The 14763-nt window shown below is 46.1% G+C and overlaps 1 protein-coding gene and 1 pseudogene across 3 annotated transcripts in view; both read right to left on the bottom strand.

The window, feature by feature from the left end:
* ino80 (INO80 complex ATPase subunit) overlaps positions 1 to 12693 on the bottom strand; it is a 107049-nt gene extending 94356 nt beyond the window's left edge. The window contains exons 1-10 of one of the 2 annotated variants that reach the window (XM_046299006.1): positions 12533 to 12693; positions 10713 to 10783; positions 10109 to 10308; positions 7414 to 7565; positions 6971 to 7038; positions 6639 to 6779; positions 4095 to 4215; positions 3661 to 3866; positions 2238 to 2291; positions 879 to 1082 (exon numbers count right to left, since the gene is read on the bottom strand). In XM_046299006.1, coding sequence (XP_046154962.1) covers positions 879 to 1082; positions 2238 to 2291; positions 3661 to 3866; positions 4095 to 4215; positions 6639 to 6779; positions 6971 to 7038; positions 7414 to 7565; positions 10109 to 10266 — 1104 coding nt within the window. In that variant the 5' untranslated portion in view covers positions 10267 to 10308; positions 10713 to 10783; positions 12533 to 12693. Of the gene's footprint in view, positions 1 to 878; positions 1083 to 2237; positions 2292 to 3660; positions 3867 to 4094; positions 4216 to 6638; positions 6780 to 6970; positions 7039 to 7413; positions 7566 to 10108; positions 10309 to 10712; positions 10784 to 12393 lie in introns of both variants that reach the window. The other variant, XM_046299008.1, reaches the window with a different exon arrangement.
* A 974-nt stretch (positions 12694 to 13667) lies between these two features.
* Positions 13668 to 14763, bottom strand: part of LOC123995415 — a 32709-nt pseudogene continuing 31613 nt past the window's right edge. Inside the window, exon 16 of the transcript XR_006831823.1 lies at positions 13668 to 14724. The product of XR_006831823.1 is annotated as a vacuolar protein sorting-associated protein 18 homolog (transcript). The remainder of the gene's footprint in view (positions 14725 to 14763) is intronic.

Below are 14763 nucleotides of genomic sequence, written 5' to 3'. Positions count from 1 at the left end.
ACCTCGTCATGTTTCTGACGTGGTAGGAGCAGTGTGTGTTTCCCAGTCTCACCTCTCTCAGCTCCTCGTCATGTTTCTGACGTGGTAGGAGCAGTGTGTGTTTCCCAGTCTCACCTCTCTCAGCTCCTCGTCATGTTTCTGACGTGGTAGGAGCAGTGTGTGTTCCCCAGTCTCACCTCCTCGTTATGTTTCTGACGTGGTAGGAGCAGTGTGTGTTTCCCAGTCTCACCTCTCTCAGCTCCTCGTCATGTTTCTGGCGTGGTAGGAGCAGTGTGTGTTTCCCAGTCTCACCTCTCTCATCTCCTCCTCCGTTATGTTTCTGACCAGTGTGTGTTCCCCATGTTTCTGACGTGGTAGGAGCAGTGTGTGTTTCCCAGTCTCACCTCATCTCATCTCCTCGTCATGTTTCTGACGTGGTAGGAGCAGTGTGTGTTCCCCAGTCTCACCTCTCTCATCTCCTCGTCATGTTTCTGACGTGGTAGGAGCAGTGTGTGTTTCCCAGTCTCACCTCTCTCATCTCCTCGTCATGTTTCTGACGTGGTAGGAGCAGTGTGTGTTCCCCAGTCTCACCTCTCTCATCTCCTCGTTATGTTTCTGACGTGGTAGGAGCAGTGTGTGTTTCCCAGTCTCACCTCTCTCATCTCCTCGTCATGTTTCTGACGTGGTAGGAGCAGTGTGTGTTTCCCAGTCTCACCTCTCTCAGCTCCTCGTCATGTTTCTGACGTGGTAGGAGCAGTGTGTGTTTCCCAGTCTCACCTCTCTCATCTCCTCGTCATGTTTCTGACGTGGTAGGAGCAGTGTGTTTCCCAGTCTCACCTCTCTCAGCTCCTCGTCATGTTTCTGACGTGGTAGGAGCAGTGTGTGTTTCCCAGTCTCACCTCTCTCAGCTCCTCGTCCAGTTTGCGTTGCTCCAGAGCCTCTTTCTCGGCTCTCTTCCTATGTTCCTTCTCCACCTTCTCATATTTCTTCCAGTAGAGCGTCATCTCCTTGGTCAGTCTCCTGGCCCGGGGAAGTGTTTCTTTACAGTTCTTCTGGGCTTGGATGGCTGCCCTACGTACCTCACGCATACACTGGTGGGCCAGCTGGAGACGGAAGAGGAGATAACAGATTAATGACATGGTACTGAGTTAAGATCAGACAGACACTGGTGAGCCAGCTGGAGACGGAAGAGGAGATAACAGATTAATGACATGGTACTGAGTTAAGATCAGACAGACACTGGTGGGCCAGCTAGAGACGGAAGAGGAGATAACAGATTAATGAGATGGTACTGAGTTAAGATCAGACAGACACTGGTGGGCCAGCTAGAGACGAAGAGGAGATAACAGATTAATGAGATGGTACTGAGTTAAGATCAGACAGACACTGGTGGGCCAGCTAGAGACGAAGAGGAGATAACAGATTAATGAGATGGTACTGAGTTAAGATCAGACAGACACTGGTGGGCCAGCTAGAGACGAAGAGGAGATAACAGATTAATGACATGGTACTGAGTTAAGATCAGACAGACACTGGTGGGCCAGCTGGAGACGGAAGAGGAGATAACAGATTAATGAGATGGTACTGAGTTAAGATCAGACAGACACTGGTGGGCCAGCTAGAGACGGAAGAGGAGATAACAGATTAATGACATGGTACTGAGTTAAGATCAGACAGACACTGGTGGGCCAGCTAGAGACGAAGAGGAGATAACAGATTAATGACATGGTACTGAGTTAAGGTCAGACAGACACTGGTGGGCCAGCTAGAGACAAAGAGGAGATAACAGATTAATGAGATGGTACTGAGTTAAGGTCAGACAGACACTGGTGGGCCAGCTAGAGACAAAGAGGAGATAACAGATTAATGAGATGGTACTGAGTTAAGGTCAGACAGACACTGGTGGGCCAGCTAGAGACAAAGAGGAGATAACAGATTAATGACATGGTACTGAGTTAAGGTCAGACAGACACTGGTGGGCCAGCTGGAGACGAAGAGGAGATAACTCAGTACCATCTCATTAATCTGTTAAAATCAGACACACTGGTGGGCCAGCTGGAGACGAGAACACACACACACACACAAAGAAAATAGAACACATACAGACATTTAGTTTGAAGTAAAATATACAGAAAAACTAGACACAGAATTTGTCTCAGGTAAAACACAGACACTTTTACACAGGGATAGTCTTTCAAACAACTACACATACAGACACTAGCTTTTAATAGGTCAGGAAAGGCTTAAAAGCAGTTTACCTTTTTGGCATTGGTAAGGACGAAGTTCTTCGCTGATGCTTTTTGCTTGAATGCCTAAAGAAAGATTATGCAATTATGAATACTTCATATCACTTCATACCCATTCACGTGAATACGTCACTTCATACCCATGAATACGTCACTTCATACCCATGAATACGTCACTTCATACCCATTCACGTGAATACGTCACTTCATACCCATTCACGTGAATACGTCACTTCATACCCATGAATACGTCACTTCATACCCATGAATACGTCACTTCATACCCATGAATACGTCACTTCATACCCATGAATACGTCACTTCATACCCATGAATACGTCACTTCATACCCATTCACGTGAATACGTCACTTCATACCCATGAATACGTCACTTCATACCCATGAATACGTCACTTTCCATGAATACGTCACTTCCCATGAATACGTCACTTCATACCCATGAATACGTCACTTCATACCCATGAATACGTCACTTCATACCCATGAATACGTCACTTCATACCCATGAATACATCACTTCATACCCATTCACGTGAATACGTCACTTCATACCCATGAATACGTCACTTCATACCCATGAATACATCACTTCATACCCATTCACGTGAATACGTCACTTCATACCCATGAATACATCACTTCATACCCATGAATACGTCACTTCCCATGAATACGTCACTTCATACCCATTCACGTGAATACGTCACTGCATTCTCATGAATACGTCACTTCATACCCATGAATACGTCACTTCATACCCACGAATAAGTCACTTCACACCCGCGAATACGTCACTTCATACCCATGAATATGTCACTTCATACCCATGAATACGTCACCTCATACCCATTCACGTGAATACGTCACTTCATACCCATGAATACGTCACTTCATACCCATGAATACGTCACTTCATACCCACGAATATGTCACTTCATAGCCACGAATACGTCACTTCATACCCACGAATACGTCACTTCATACCCATGAATACGTCACTTCATACCCACGAATACGTCACTTCACACCCATACCTCTAGCACCGAGATGCTGCGCCACTCGGGAGCCCCTAGGATCTGTCCATATAATCCTATTGATTCTGATCTAGGATCTGTCCATATAATCCTATTGATTCTGATCTAGGATCTGTCCATATAATCCTATTGATTCTGATCTAGGATCTGTCCATTTAATCCTATTGATTCTGATCTAGGATCTGTCCATATAATCTCATTGACTATGATGTAAAAGGCTAAACTGATCCCAGATCAGCACTCCTACTCTGAGACGCTTTATGGATAAGGGCTCAATTCACAACAACAACAACTCACATATTTACAAAGATATTCATCCACTCCTACAGTTACCATTCCGACTCCTGTAAGACCTCTCAGACTACACTACCCAGCGTACCTTGGGGCACTCCTTCTTGGCGATGGTGAGCCAGACTTTCCGTCGCCGTGCGTTCAGCTGCTCTACGGTCAGGTGTTTCTTCTTCAACATGGGAAGAGGGGCATCATGGGAAAACTTGGCGAAGATCTTGGTGACATGTGGCCGCCCCTCGCCTGAGAACTCCCCTTCCCCTCTCTTCTTTTTCCTCTTGCCCTTCTTCAACTTGCCTGAGAAGAGAAGGGAATATGGACAGGTACATCCATTATTGGAAACCAACGTGACATTTTCCAGGACGCAAGTAAACCTGTTCACTAGTAGCAGTATTAAAAATCTATACGATTCCCTCTAGAAAAAAAAAATTAATAGGTTGGTGGGAACAATCATCCATAAAAATACACATTCAAACAAAGCAAAGAAAGACCGTTATAAATAAATAAATAAACTGCGTTTCTTACCCTTGAATTTCTTCTCCTCCTTGATCTTCTTCTTCTTGGGGCCCAGCAGGTGGCGCTGTTGTTCGTGGAAAGGGTCATGGGAGGAGAGCAGTCCTGTACTATAGTACTGATACTGCTGCAGCTGAGAGGAGAGGGTTACAAACTGGCATTTAGAGGAGCAGACGTGTAGAGATGTCAAGTTTGTATCTGTGCCTTTATGGTGACTGTGACAACATGGGCAGCGCCATTCAGGCTATTGCCATTTTAAAAATGTAGTCAATTTTCTCCTTCTTTTGATGTTTGAAAACACTAATAGGTCTGGAGTCCTGAACCACATCTTGTATGTCATTCATTTGTGGCCACTAGATGGCGGTGATTAAGACTAATGCCAATTTACAAACTAAGCAAACCAATTTGAAGACAACATACTTTTTTTATTCTATTTTTAATTTAACGTTTATTTAACTAGGCAAGACAGTTAATAAGAACAAATTCTTATTTTCAATGACAGCCTAGGAACAGTGGGTTAACTGCCTTGTTCAGGGGCAGAACGACAGATTTTGACCATGTCATCTCGGAGATTCGATCTACTAACCTCTCGGTTACTGGCCCAACGCTCTAACCACTAGGCCGCCTGCCTCCAACCACTAGGCCGCCTGCCTCCAACCACTAGGCCGCCTGCCTCCAACCACTAGGCCGCCTGCCTCCAACCACTAGGCCGCCTGCCTCCAACCACTAGGCCGCCTGCCTCCAACCACTAGGCCGCCTGCCTCCAACCACTAGGCCGCCTGCCTCCAACCACTAGGCCGCCTGCCTCCAACCACTAGGCCGCCTGCCTCCAACCACTAGGCCGCCTGCCTCCAACCACTAGGCCGCCTGCCTCCAACCACTAGGCCGCCTGCCTCCAACCACTAGGCCGCCTGCCTCCAACCACTAGGCCGCCTGCCTCCAACCACTAGGCCACCTGCCTCCAACCACTAGGTCACCTGCCTCCAACCACTAGGTCACCTGCCTCCAACCACTAGGTCACCTGCCTCCAACCACTAGGTCACCTGCCTCCAACCACTAGGTCACCTGCCTCCAACCACTAGGTCACCTGCCTCCAACCACTAGGTCACCTGCCTCCAACCACTAGGTCACCTGCCTCCAACCACTAGGTCACCTGCCTCCAACCACTAGGTCACCTGCCTCCAACCACTAGGTCACCTGCCTCCAACCACTAGGTCACCTGCCTCCAACCACTAGGTCACCTGCCTCTAACCACTAGGTCACCTGCCTCTAACCACTAGGTCACCTGCCTCTAACCACTAGGTCACCTGCCTCTAACCACTAGGTCACCTGCCTCTAACCACTAGGTCACCTATCTCTAACCACTAGGCTACCTGCCTCTAACCACTAGGTCACCTATCTCTAACCACTAGGCTACCTGCTGTCCCAAAAATGTCACATTGGTTTCCAATAATATATGTAGTCCTCCATATTCCCTTCTCCTCTCGGGCAAGCTCTGATCATTGGCTGATCCCTCCCAACCAGTTGACTACTTTAAAATAGTGGAAGTCCTCAATGGTAATGTCCATGCAAAAACAAATCAAAACACATCGCTATAGAGTCATCGTTGTTCAGTCATCACAACGAGCACAATAGTAGTGACGGTCGTGTGGCTGCAGTGGTCCTCACTATACATCAAGAAATAACATAGTTGTGTTATGCACACGCATGCCTGTGTTTACGTCTCGACGTGTGTGTGTGTGTGTGTGTGTGTGTGTGTGTGTGTGTGTGTGTGTGTGTGTGTGTGTGTGTGTGTGTGTGTGTGTGTGTGTGTGTGTGTGTGTGTGTCTCGGCGTGTGTGTGTGTCTCGACGTGTGTGCGTGTGTATGTATGTCTCGACGTGTGTGTGTGTGTGTATGTCTCGACGTGTGTGTGTGTGTGTGTGTGTGTGTATGTCTCGACGTGTGTGTGTGTGTGTGTGTGTGTATGTCTCGACGTGTGTGTGTGTGTGTGTGTGTGTGTGTGTGTGTGTGTGTGTGTGTGTGTGTGTCTGTGTGTGTGTGTGTGTGTCTCGACGTGTGTGTGTGTGTGTGTGTCTCGTGTGTGTGTGTGTGTGTGTGTGTGTGTGTGTGTGTCTCGACGTGTGTGTGTGTGTGTGTCTCGACGTGTGTGTGTGTGTGTGTGTGTCTCGACGTGTGTGTGTGTGTGTCTCGACGTGTGTGTGTGTGTGTGTGTGTGTGTGTGTGTGTGTGTGTGTGTGTGTGTGTGTGTGTCTCGACGTGTGTGTGTGTGTGTGTGTGTCTCGACGTGTGTGTGTGTGTGTGTGTGTCTCGACGTGTGTGTGTGTGTGTGTATGTCTCGACGTGTGTGTGTGTGTGTGTGTCTCGACGTGTGTGTGTGTGTGTGTGTCTCGACGTGTGTGTGTGTGTGTGTGTGTGTGTGTGTGTGTGTGTGTGTGTGTGTGTGTGTGTGTGTGTGTGTGTGTGTGTGTGTGTGTGTGTGTGTGTGTGTGTGTATGTCTGTGTGTGTGTGTGTGTGTGTGTATGTCTCGACGTGTGTGTGTGTGTGTGTACGTACCTCTCTGTCGTTGTGGAACTTGTTCTGGTGCTCCCTGGTGAACTGGTGCAGTCTGAGCATGTCCTGTAGCTCTTCTCTGGACAGACTGAAGTCAGAGTCCTCTGTGTCTGACTCACTGGTGTCGTCGCTCAACAGGATACTCTATGGGGGAGGGGGGGCAATTCAGATATAGTGGGGTGCTGTCTCTCTATATTCACCACAACAGACTGGTTTCCTGGACACAGATTAAGTCTAGTTCTGGACTAAAAAAACATGATAATTTGTTTTGGTTCAGGACTTGGTTTTGTAGTCCTGAACGTTAATACACTAAATCATGAATCAATGAAAAGTACCTTGAGCCATTTCCTGCTCTTCTTGAGTTTGGAGAAGTTGTATAGACTGGCTTTGTCTTCCTTGTGTTCTGTGGAGAATTAAAAGGAGCGTGAAGGGAAATCAAACGTCTTTGAATAAAAGATCTGGGTGAGATTTTGTATATGGATCCAGGATATTGCACTTGGTATGGAGTCAATGTGGGCCATTAAACTGAGATTACACCTTGAAAATCCAGACCCCTACTAAAGCATATCCTGTAGCAGAATATATACACAACAGCTGGGAGCGTACACCACTATTGTAAAGTGACTGTTCTACTGCATGTCATAAGGTGAAGGCACCAATTTGTAAGTCGCTCTGGATAAGAGCGTCTGCTAAATGACTTAAATGTAATGTAAATGTACTGTTAAAGGTGCATGCAACTATTTGAATGTTCCAGAACTCTCCCTAAGCTCCATTTCACCTTGTGATGGAGTTCCGTTGAGGGTGGTGCCCTCGGTAACAAGCCCCTCCTCATCCAGGTCACATGACTCCTCTTTTATCGCCAAGGCTGCGTGCTGATTGACCGGCCTCAGAGAAGGCCCCTCCCCTAATCCGCCATCGTCGCTGTCATCACTGTGACATGACAAACAAGTACACATGAGCCCAGAGTCATCCCAGTCACGTCATAAAGCACAGACAACATCTACTCCAGGCACAAGTGGTGGCTGTGCGCTCGTGGCTCTCATTCACACAACTGCTCCCTCTGTTTGCTACAAATATAAGTTGTAACTCTGTAACTCTGAAAGGGATAGTGCAAGATTTTGGCAATTAAAATGGTGAAATATGCAAAACCAAATCTAATCCGCCATTTCCAGGTTGCTAAAATTCTAATAGTTCGCCGAATTTCAGTTTATGTGACAATACATGCAAGTACAGTGTAGAGCAGGGGCCTGGGGCCCACAGTTGGGACACATTTAAAATGTGCCCTAGCACTACACAGCTGATTCAAATAATGAGTTGAGCTTGATGAGTTGGTTATTTAAATCAGCTTTGTAGTGCAAGCGCAAAAACAAAAGGTTCACCAAGGGAGGACCCCTAGGACCGAGTTTGGGAAAAACCTTCTCTACAACACGCGTCAAACTCCTTCACAATGGACAGAGTGTCTGCGGGTTTTCACTCCTCCCTTGTGGAACTCCCCTCACCTGGTTGTCTAGGTCTCAGTAAGGAACTCCCCTCACTCACCTGGTTGTCTAGGTCTCAGTAAGGAACTCCCTCACTCACCTGGTTGTCTAGGTCTCAGTAAGGAACTCCCCTCACTCACCTGGTTGTCTAGGTCTCAGTAAGGAACTCCCCTCCTCTGGTTGTCTAGGTCTCAGTAAGGAACTCCCCACACCTAGTTGTCTAGGTCTCAGTAAGGAACTCCCCTCACCTGGTTGTCTAGGTCTCAGTAAGGAACTCCCCACTCACCTGGTTGTCTAGGTCTCAGTAAGGAACTCCCCCTCACCTGGTTGTCTAGGTCTCAGTAAGGAACTCCCCTCACCTGGTTGTCTAGGTCTCAGTAAGGAACTCCCCTCACCTGGTTGTCTAGGTCTCAGTAAGGAACTCCCCTCACCTGGTTGTCTAGGTCTCAGTAAGGAACTCCCCTCACCTGGTTGTCTAGGTCTCAGTAAGGAACTCCCTGGTTGTCTCACTCACCTGGTTGTCTAGGTCTCAGTAAGGAACTCCCCTCAGGTCTCACCTGGTTGTCTAGGTCTCAGTAAGGAACTCCCTCACTCACCTGGTTGTCTAGGTCTCAGTAAGGAACTCCCCTCACTCACCTGGTTGTCTAGGTCTCAGTAAGGAACTCCCCTCCCTGGTTGTCTAGGTCTCAGTAAGGAACTCCCCTCACCTGGTTGTCTAGGTCTCAGTAAGGAACTCCCCTCACCTGGTTGTCTAGGTCTCAGTAAGGAACTCCCTCACCTGGTTGTCTAGGTCTCAGTAAGGAACTCCCCTCACCTGGTTGTCTAGGTGGTTGTCTAGGTCTCAGTAAGGAACTCCCTCACCTGGTTGTCTAGGTCTCAGTAAGGAACTCCCCTCACCTGGTTGTCTAGGTCTCAGTAAAGAACTCCCTCACCTGGTTGTCTAGGTCTCAGTAAGGAACTCCCTCCTCTGGTTGTCTAGGTCTCAGTAAGGAACTCCCTCACCTGGTTGTCTATGTCTTAACTGAAAGGAAAAACCAGCAGACACCAGTCTCTCCATGGAATGAGTGACATCCCTGCCCTACGAGGTCCGGCACCTGCTGGTTCTGTTATACCGGATAATTAATTGCACCCACCTGGTTCCCAGATCTAAATTAGTCCCCGATTAGAGGGGAACAAAGAAAAAAAATAAAGAAGTGGAACTGGCTTTGAGTGTGAGGGGTGTAGAGAATCATTGCATTTTCAGCTGTTTGAAGCTGTTGTACCAAAACCGAAAGTAAAAGACCCAAAAAACTAAACATACCGGGAACTACAGAAGTAGTGCACATAGAACAGCTCTACCGCTTCTTAGACTTGCTTTCAATAATAATGACAGATCTACAGCTCACATTTCTATGTGCATTTGTTTGAGTCGTCCAAATAAAAAGTGACATATTGCAGCGTTAAGAGTCAGATGAACTCATGGATACAATGTATGTCTCTGCTTTCAGTTTGAAGGAAGTTGCTAACTATGCTTAGTGCAATTGCTAGCTGTTCCCATAGCACATTGACTGGTAGTCTAACGCTAGTTAGTAAGGAACTCCCCCTATGCCCTCCCAGGCCCACCCATGGCTACACCCCTGCCCACTCATTTGAAAATCCATAGATTAGGGCCTAATTTATTTATTTCAATTGATTGAGTTCCTTCTTTGAACTGTAACTCAGTAAAATCTTTTAAATTGCTGCATGCTGTGTTGCATTCATATTTGTGCTCAGTATACCTTCAAAATGCAAGCAGAGACATACAAATGGTATCCCTGAGTATCCAAGCCTCTCAGTCGAAAATGTGTTGTTTTTTAAAAATATATTTTTTTTTGGGCAGCAGCGGGGCGCCGCGGCTAAATTAATATAGGATAAACACTGGTATATTACCTGAATAGGTATCTGTTCATTATAAATAGAGTACTATAACTATGAGTCATGACAACTCCAGAGTGGGGCTCTATAACTGTACTTTACCTGGATAGGTCTCTGTTGAAGACTGAGGCGGTCTGGCGGAGGAAGCTGTCAAGGCGTAGGGATCTCTCCAGGTGCTGAAGGTGAAGAGGCTTGGCCAGGCCTGATGACGACCATGCTGCCCCATCGCCGGCCTCTGCCTGCCCAGCCCCAGACGCCATGGAGGACTGAGACCTGTAGGCCCTACTAGGTAGGGATACTCACTGGGCGAGAGAAGGGGAGGACAAAAAGAGAAAGGGGGAGAGAGGGAGAGAAAGAGAGGTAGGGGGTTTAGATGGAGAGAGAGAGAGGTAGGGGGTTTAGATGGAGAGAGAGAGAGGTAGGGGGTTTAGATGGATGAGAGAGAGAGGGGTAGGGGGTTTAGATGGAGAGAGAGAGAGGTAGGGGGTTTAGATGGAGAGAGAGAGAGGTAGGGGGTTTAGATGGAGAGAGAGAGTGTGATAAGAGAGAGCAACCAATGTGGAGGGTAGAGCAGAAGTTGTAATATTACAGCTAAAGATTGTGTGTTTTTCAGTCAGGACCTCCATGTCGTCTCCCTGACAGCTCATCTCCGCATGCAACATAACACCGACATATGTTTGTGCAGAAATTAACAAAACAATGGAACCTTTCTAATGTGGGATATGGATATCCTCATTATCTCCAATCACAACTGTCAGTTCAGAAGATGTGAAAGGCCTGAAACAGAGAGAAAGAGCCACAAGTCACACACTGCACCACACCAATCAAAGCTGTCAAAATTGACTAATGAGCATATTCCACCTGTGGACATTCAAGCACTTTCATGTATCAGATTGAAAGAGCTTATGTTGAACTGATGATAGAGGAAATTGAGTCTAAATATGCTTGAATAGGTATGTACAGGCATGTTTCAAGACCTTAAGTCAGAGGTTGGGGAAGGGTCTTAGGGGTACTCTTTGACCCCAATCCTGAACCTAACCTATGATCCCAATCCTGAACCGAACCTATGAGCCCAATCCTGAACCTAACCTATGACCCCAATCCTGAACCTAACCTATGACCCCAATCCTGAACCTAACCTATGACCCCAATCCTGAACCTAACCTATGAACCCAATCCTGAACCTAACCTATGAACCCAATCCTGAACCTAACCTATGGACTCATTAATGGTGGCGCAGCGGTCTAAGGCTCTGCTAGAGTGCCCAGTGCTAGAGGCGTCACTACAGACACCCTGGTTCGAATCCAGGATGTATCACAACCGGCCGTGTTTGGTGGCTCACAATAAGGTGGCTCACAATTGGCCCGGCGTCATTGTAAATAAGAACTGACTTGCCTTGTTAAATAAAGGTTATATGGTCACAACTCGTTTGAAATGTCCACAAATTCCCACAGGAGTATGAGGCTCATGCCACATAACACCAATCTGGATGTAAATACTTTGATTCCCACTAACCTGTAAAAAGAAATGGGGACTTCTAGGTAACTTATATAAACAGAAACAATTTTATTCAGGGAGATCCTTTATATATGTCTATTGCAGGTGTGGGGAAAATGTAGGTTTACTTAGTGGTTCAATCATAGAGATGATTGAGTGATAATGAGATCAGGTGTCTGCAAAGTGAATCAAGCCTCTGTACTACAATCTAGCTAATCTGAGTTACAATGTAGCTAGCCTGCCAGTAAACACTCAGAGCAAAGCACAACTGATGAATGAATGTTCAGCTAAATTAGCTAGCTAGCTGTCTAACTGAACGGGGAATTAGCTGGCTAGTTTAACGCTAAAATCAACGTTTAGCCTGCAAGTTGCGATGCTACCATAATTTAGCTTATACTAGCCTTAGCCTGTTAGCACTTAGCATTAGCTGTGTGGGCCAGCAAAGCTCGTATGACATGTTAGCTAGCTGGCTAACGTTAGCTAGCTAGCTACACAACACACGATATGACATGTATATCAAGGGTCAAGGTATGCAGCTACGTTAGCAAGGTAATTATATGTTGTGGTTAGGAACAGGCATTGGCCAGCTGAATTCCTATTCAAAGAGCAGGTTAAGTTTGACACGTTTGACTGTCTGCTAAACCCCGGCCTTTGTTACATTTGAATGGCTAACTGTCAATCTTGATACGTTTCTGATCATTTTTTTTTTTTTTGAATTAATTAGGTATGAAGTTCCCACTCACTCTTTTTGAGTTATTCAAATGGGTTCTGCCCCTTTAAGGCTACCAACCTTCTCTGGACATATGAGTATTTTAGTAATACGATTCATTTTGGAGTGATACACAACTTTGGCTTGTTTACAGCGAGAGGCCTAGGAATATTTCCAGTACCTATCCGTCCCCTTGAATAGACACGAGGGTCGCGTCCAGAAGCCTCTGTTTTCGGATCCCCGCGATCTAATTCTTTCTCCCTCCCGGCCATCTTACCCCATTGCTCCCTCACCATATTACCTCCGAAACACTTTCTCACCTTGGCCCCGTGTCCCCCTTTTGCGCTCTCTCGTAGCTTGCTGCCGACTCTCAGTTCTCTGACTCCAAGATGGCGGGTCTAGGCAACGAGTGAGTCTGTGAGCTTTGGGTCGACAGCAGCAGAGAGGCGGCCACTTTCTGTAACTGAGGGAGCAGGGACACGGCGCCATGGCGAGGATAGAGCAGGGAACAGGCAAACTAATCGAATGCAGAGAGAGTGACGATTTCGTATCTGCCCTTCAAAGGAATCGCTGCGGAAATAGAGCAACACAAACATTGTAACAAGTATTTTAGAGTCAGTTCTGGCGAGAGTTGCCCATAAGTAGTAGTTCAAATGATTTATGCCATATTATCGTTTGCGATCCGAACTCCATTGGTAGAGTCTGTTAATCCCGAAGATTACCGAGCTGCATGTTACGTCACTCACAGGGGGAAAGTCGTTACGAGTATCGCGAGTCTGTTACATTTTCCGGAAAATTGTGTAGATTTTATGACTGATTTGATATGAGCTATAAATGGCAAACAATGCACAAGTGTTACAGTGGAACTGTTTAGAAATTAGAGCATCATCAATATGTACCCGATCCTCCTTAAGAAGCCTTGTGTACATATGATGCTTTACTTTATCCCAAACAAACTTCACATTCACTTTTCAATCTCATAGTTTACTATACATTGATGACAGTGTAAACATTGAATTACTTGGCCAGTCCTCGTCAATTTATGCATATTTATGAGAGGAAGGCATCTCACTAAATCCCCTAAACCCACAATAAAATCCTCCAGGTGTCTTAACTGCCATTACTTTGTATTTTCATATTCACCAGCCCAGCTTTCAGATTCTGAGACTCATTTTATTTTATTAGGCAAGTCTGTAAAAAATAAATTCTTATTTTCAATAACGTTCTGCTCTGGCCAAACCGACGATGCTGGGCCAATTGTGCATCGCCCTATGGGACAACCAATCACAGCGGGATGTGATACAGCCTGGATTCATACCAGGTACTATAGTGACGCCTCTTGCACTGAGACACAGTGCCTTAGACTGCTACGCCACTCGGGAACCCATCAGAGGAATTCATAACATTCAGAATTCATAATAACATTCAAAACACTTGAAATAACAATTCCAAAGACAGAATTAAAGATTAGTTTAATTTTCATAGGTGCATTTTGCAAACCAAAAGTGGGTTACATTGACCTGATCTCAGATGTCACAACATAAACTGTCAGCCAATGAAACAGGTGTGAAGAAAGTTCTCATGATGTCATAAAGGACACTAATAACAAAAACTGTAGTTCTTTACATACCTTTTTATAGCACTATTCATGTCAATAGCCAGTGGAACTATCTAATACCAGTGAAGATTTATAAATATGCATTCAATTTCAGAGAACATTTCACAGGTTAATTTGTTAATTTAGACAGATGAGTGTAAAAGATAGGGAACTGATCTTGTAATGTTTAATAAACCAAGGTGTGTGATCCCGACATAGTGCAGTTTTTTTAAGCTTCGCAGAGAGAGTGTCTGTAGAATATATCATGTTACAGAGACACTTATAGGGCTTATATAGGAGCGCCTGCATTCTTCCCCACTCCTGTGAGTATCCATCGCCCGGCACTGTGCAGCTGTGGCTGTACATCCCATTATCAAAGAGAATAACAGCTGATTTCCTGGCCTACAGTGTACACACTGGTCGGTTCCATTTCAGACAGCACACGCTGCGCATTTCAGTCATTTCACACAAGTCTATTTCACTTCTCATCTGTTCAGACAGTTAAAGCCCATTTCACTAATTTCAGACCTTTTTCAGTCAAATTGTCCCACCTCATATCAGGCAGTCCATTTCAGACCTAGCTCATTTCAGCTCCAAGCCGCCAACCATTTAACTCAGAGCCAGCTGGACTTCTCCTCCTCCAACTTCTGTGGATCAATAAACGGCTTGTCGATCGACTTGATCATCAACTCGCCGCAGTACACGCATTCAAACGCGATGATGTCATCGATGTCTGACTTGATTTGCTCACGGCTGACTCCAGCACTCTCTTTTCCCAGGCTGGCGGTGTCGCCCCCTCCTCCTTCTCCTTGGGGGCGGGGCGGTGGCGAGACTTGAGGTCTGAGTGGCTGCAGCCAACTTCTTCTGCAGCTCACCTAGTTTAGTCTGCTTGTAGGTGGACAGGTGAGGGGTCACCTGAGGAAAGATCCACCGTTACAGTATGGAAGGTGCATA

This window comes from Oncorhynchus gorbuscha, linkage group LG14, assembly GCF_021184085.1.
Source record: "Oncorhynchus gorbuscha isolate QuinsamMale2020 ecotype Even-year linkage group LG14, OgorEven_v1.0, whole genome shotgun sequence".
In the NCBI taxonomy this organism is placed as follows: domain Eukaryota; kingdom Metazoa; phylum Chordata; class Actinopteri; order Salmoniformes; family Salmonidae; genus Oncorhynchus; species Oncorhynchus gorbuscha.
Note: the sequence above shows the minus strand (reverse complement) of the source record. Positions and strands in the feature narration are given on the sequence as shown.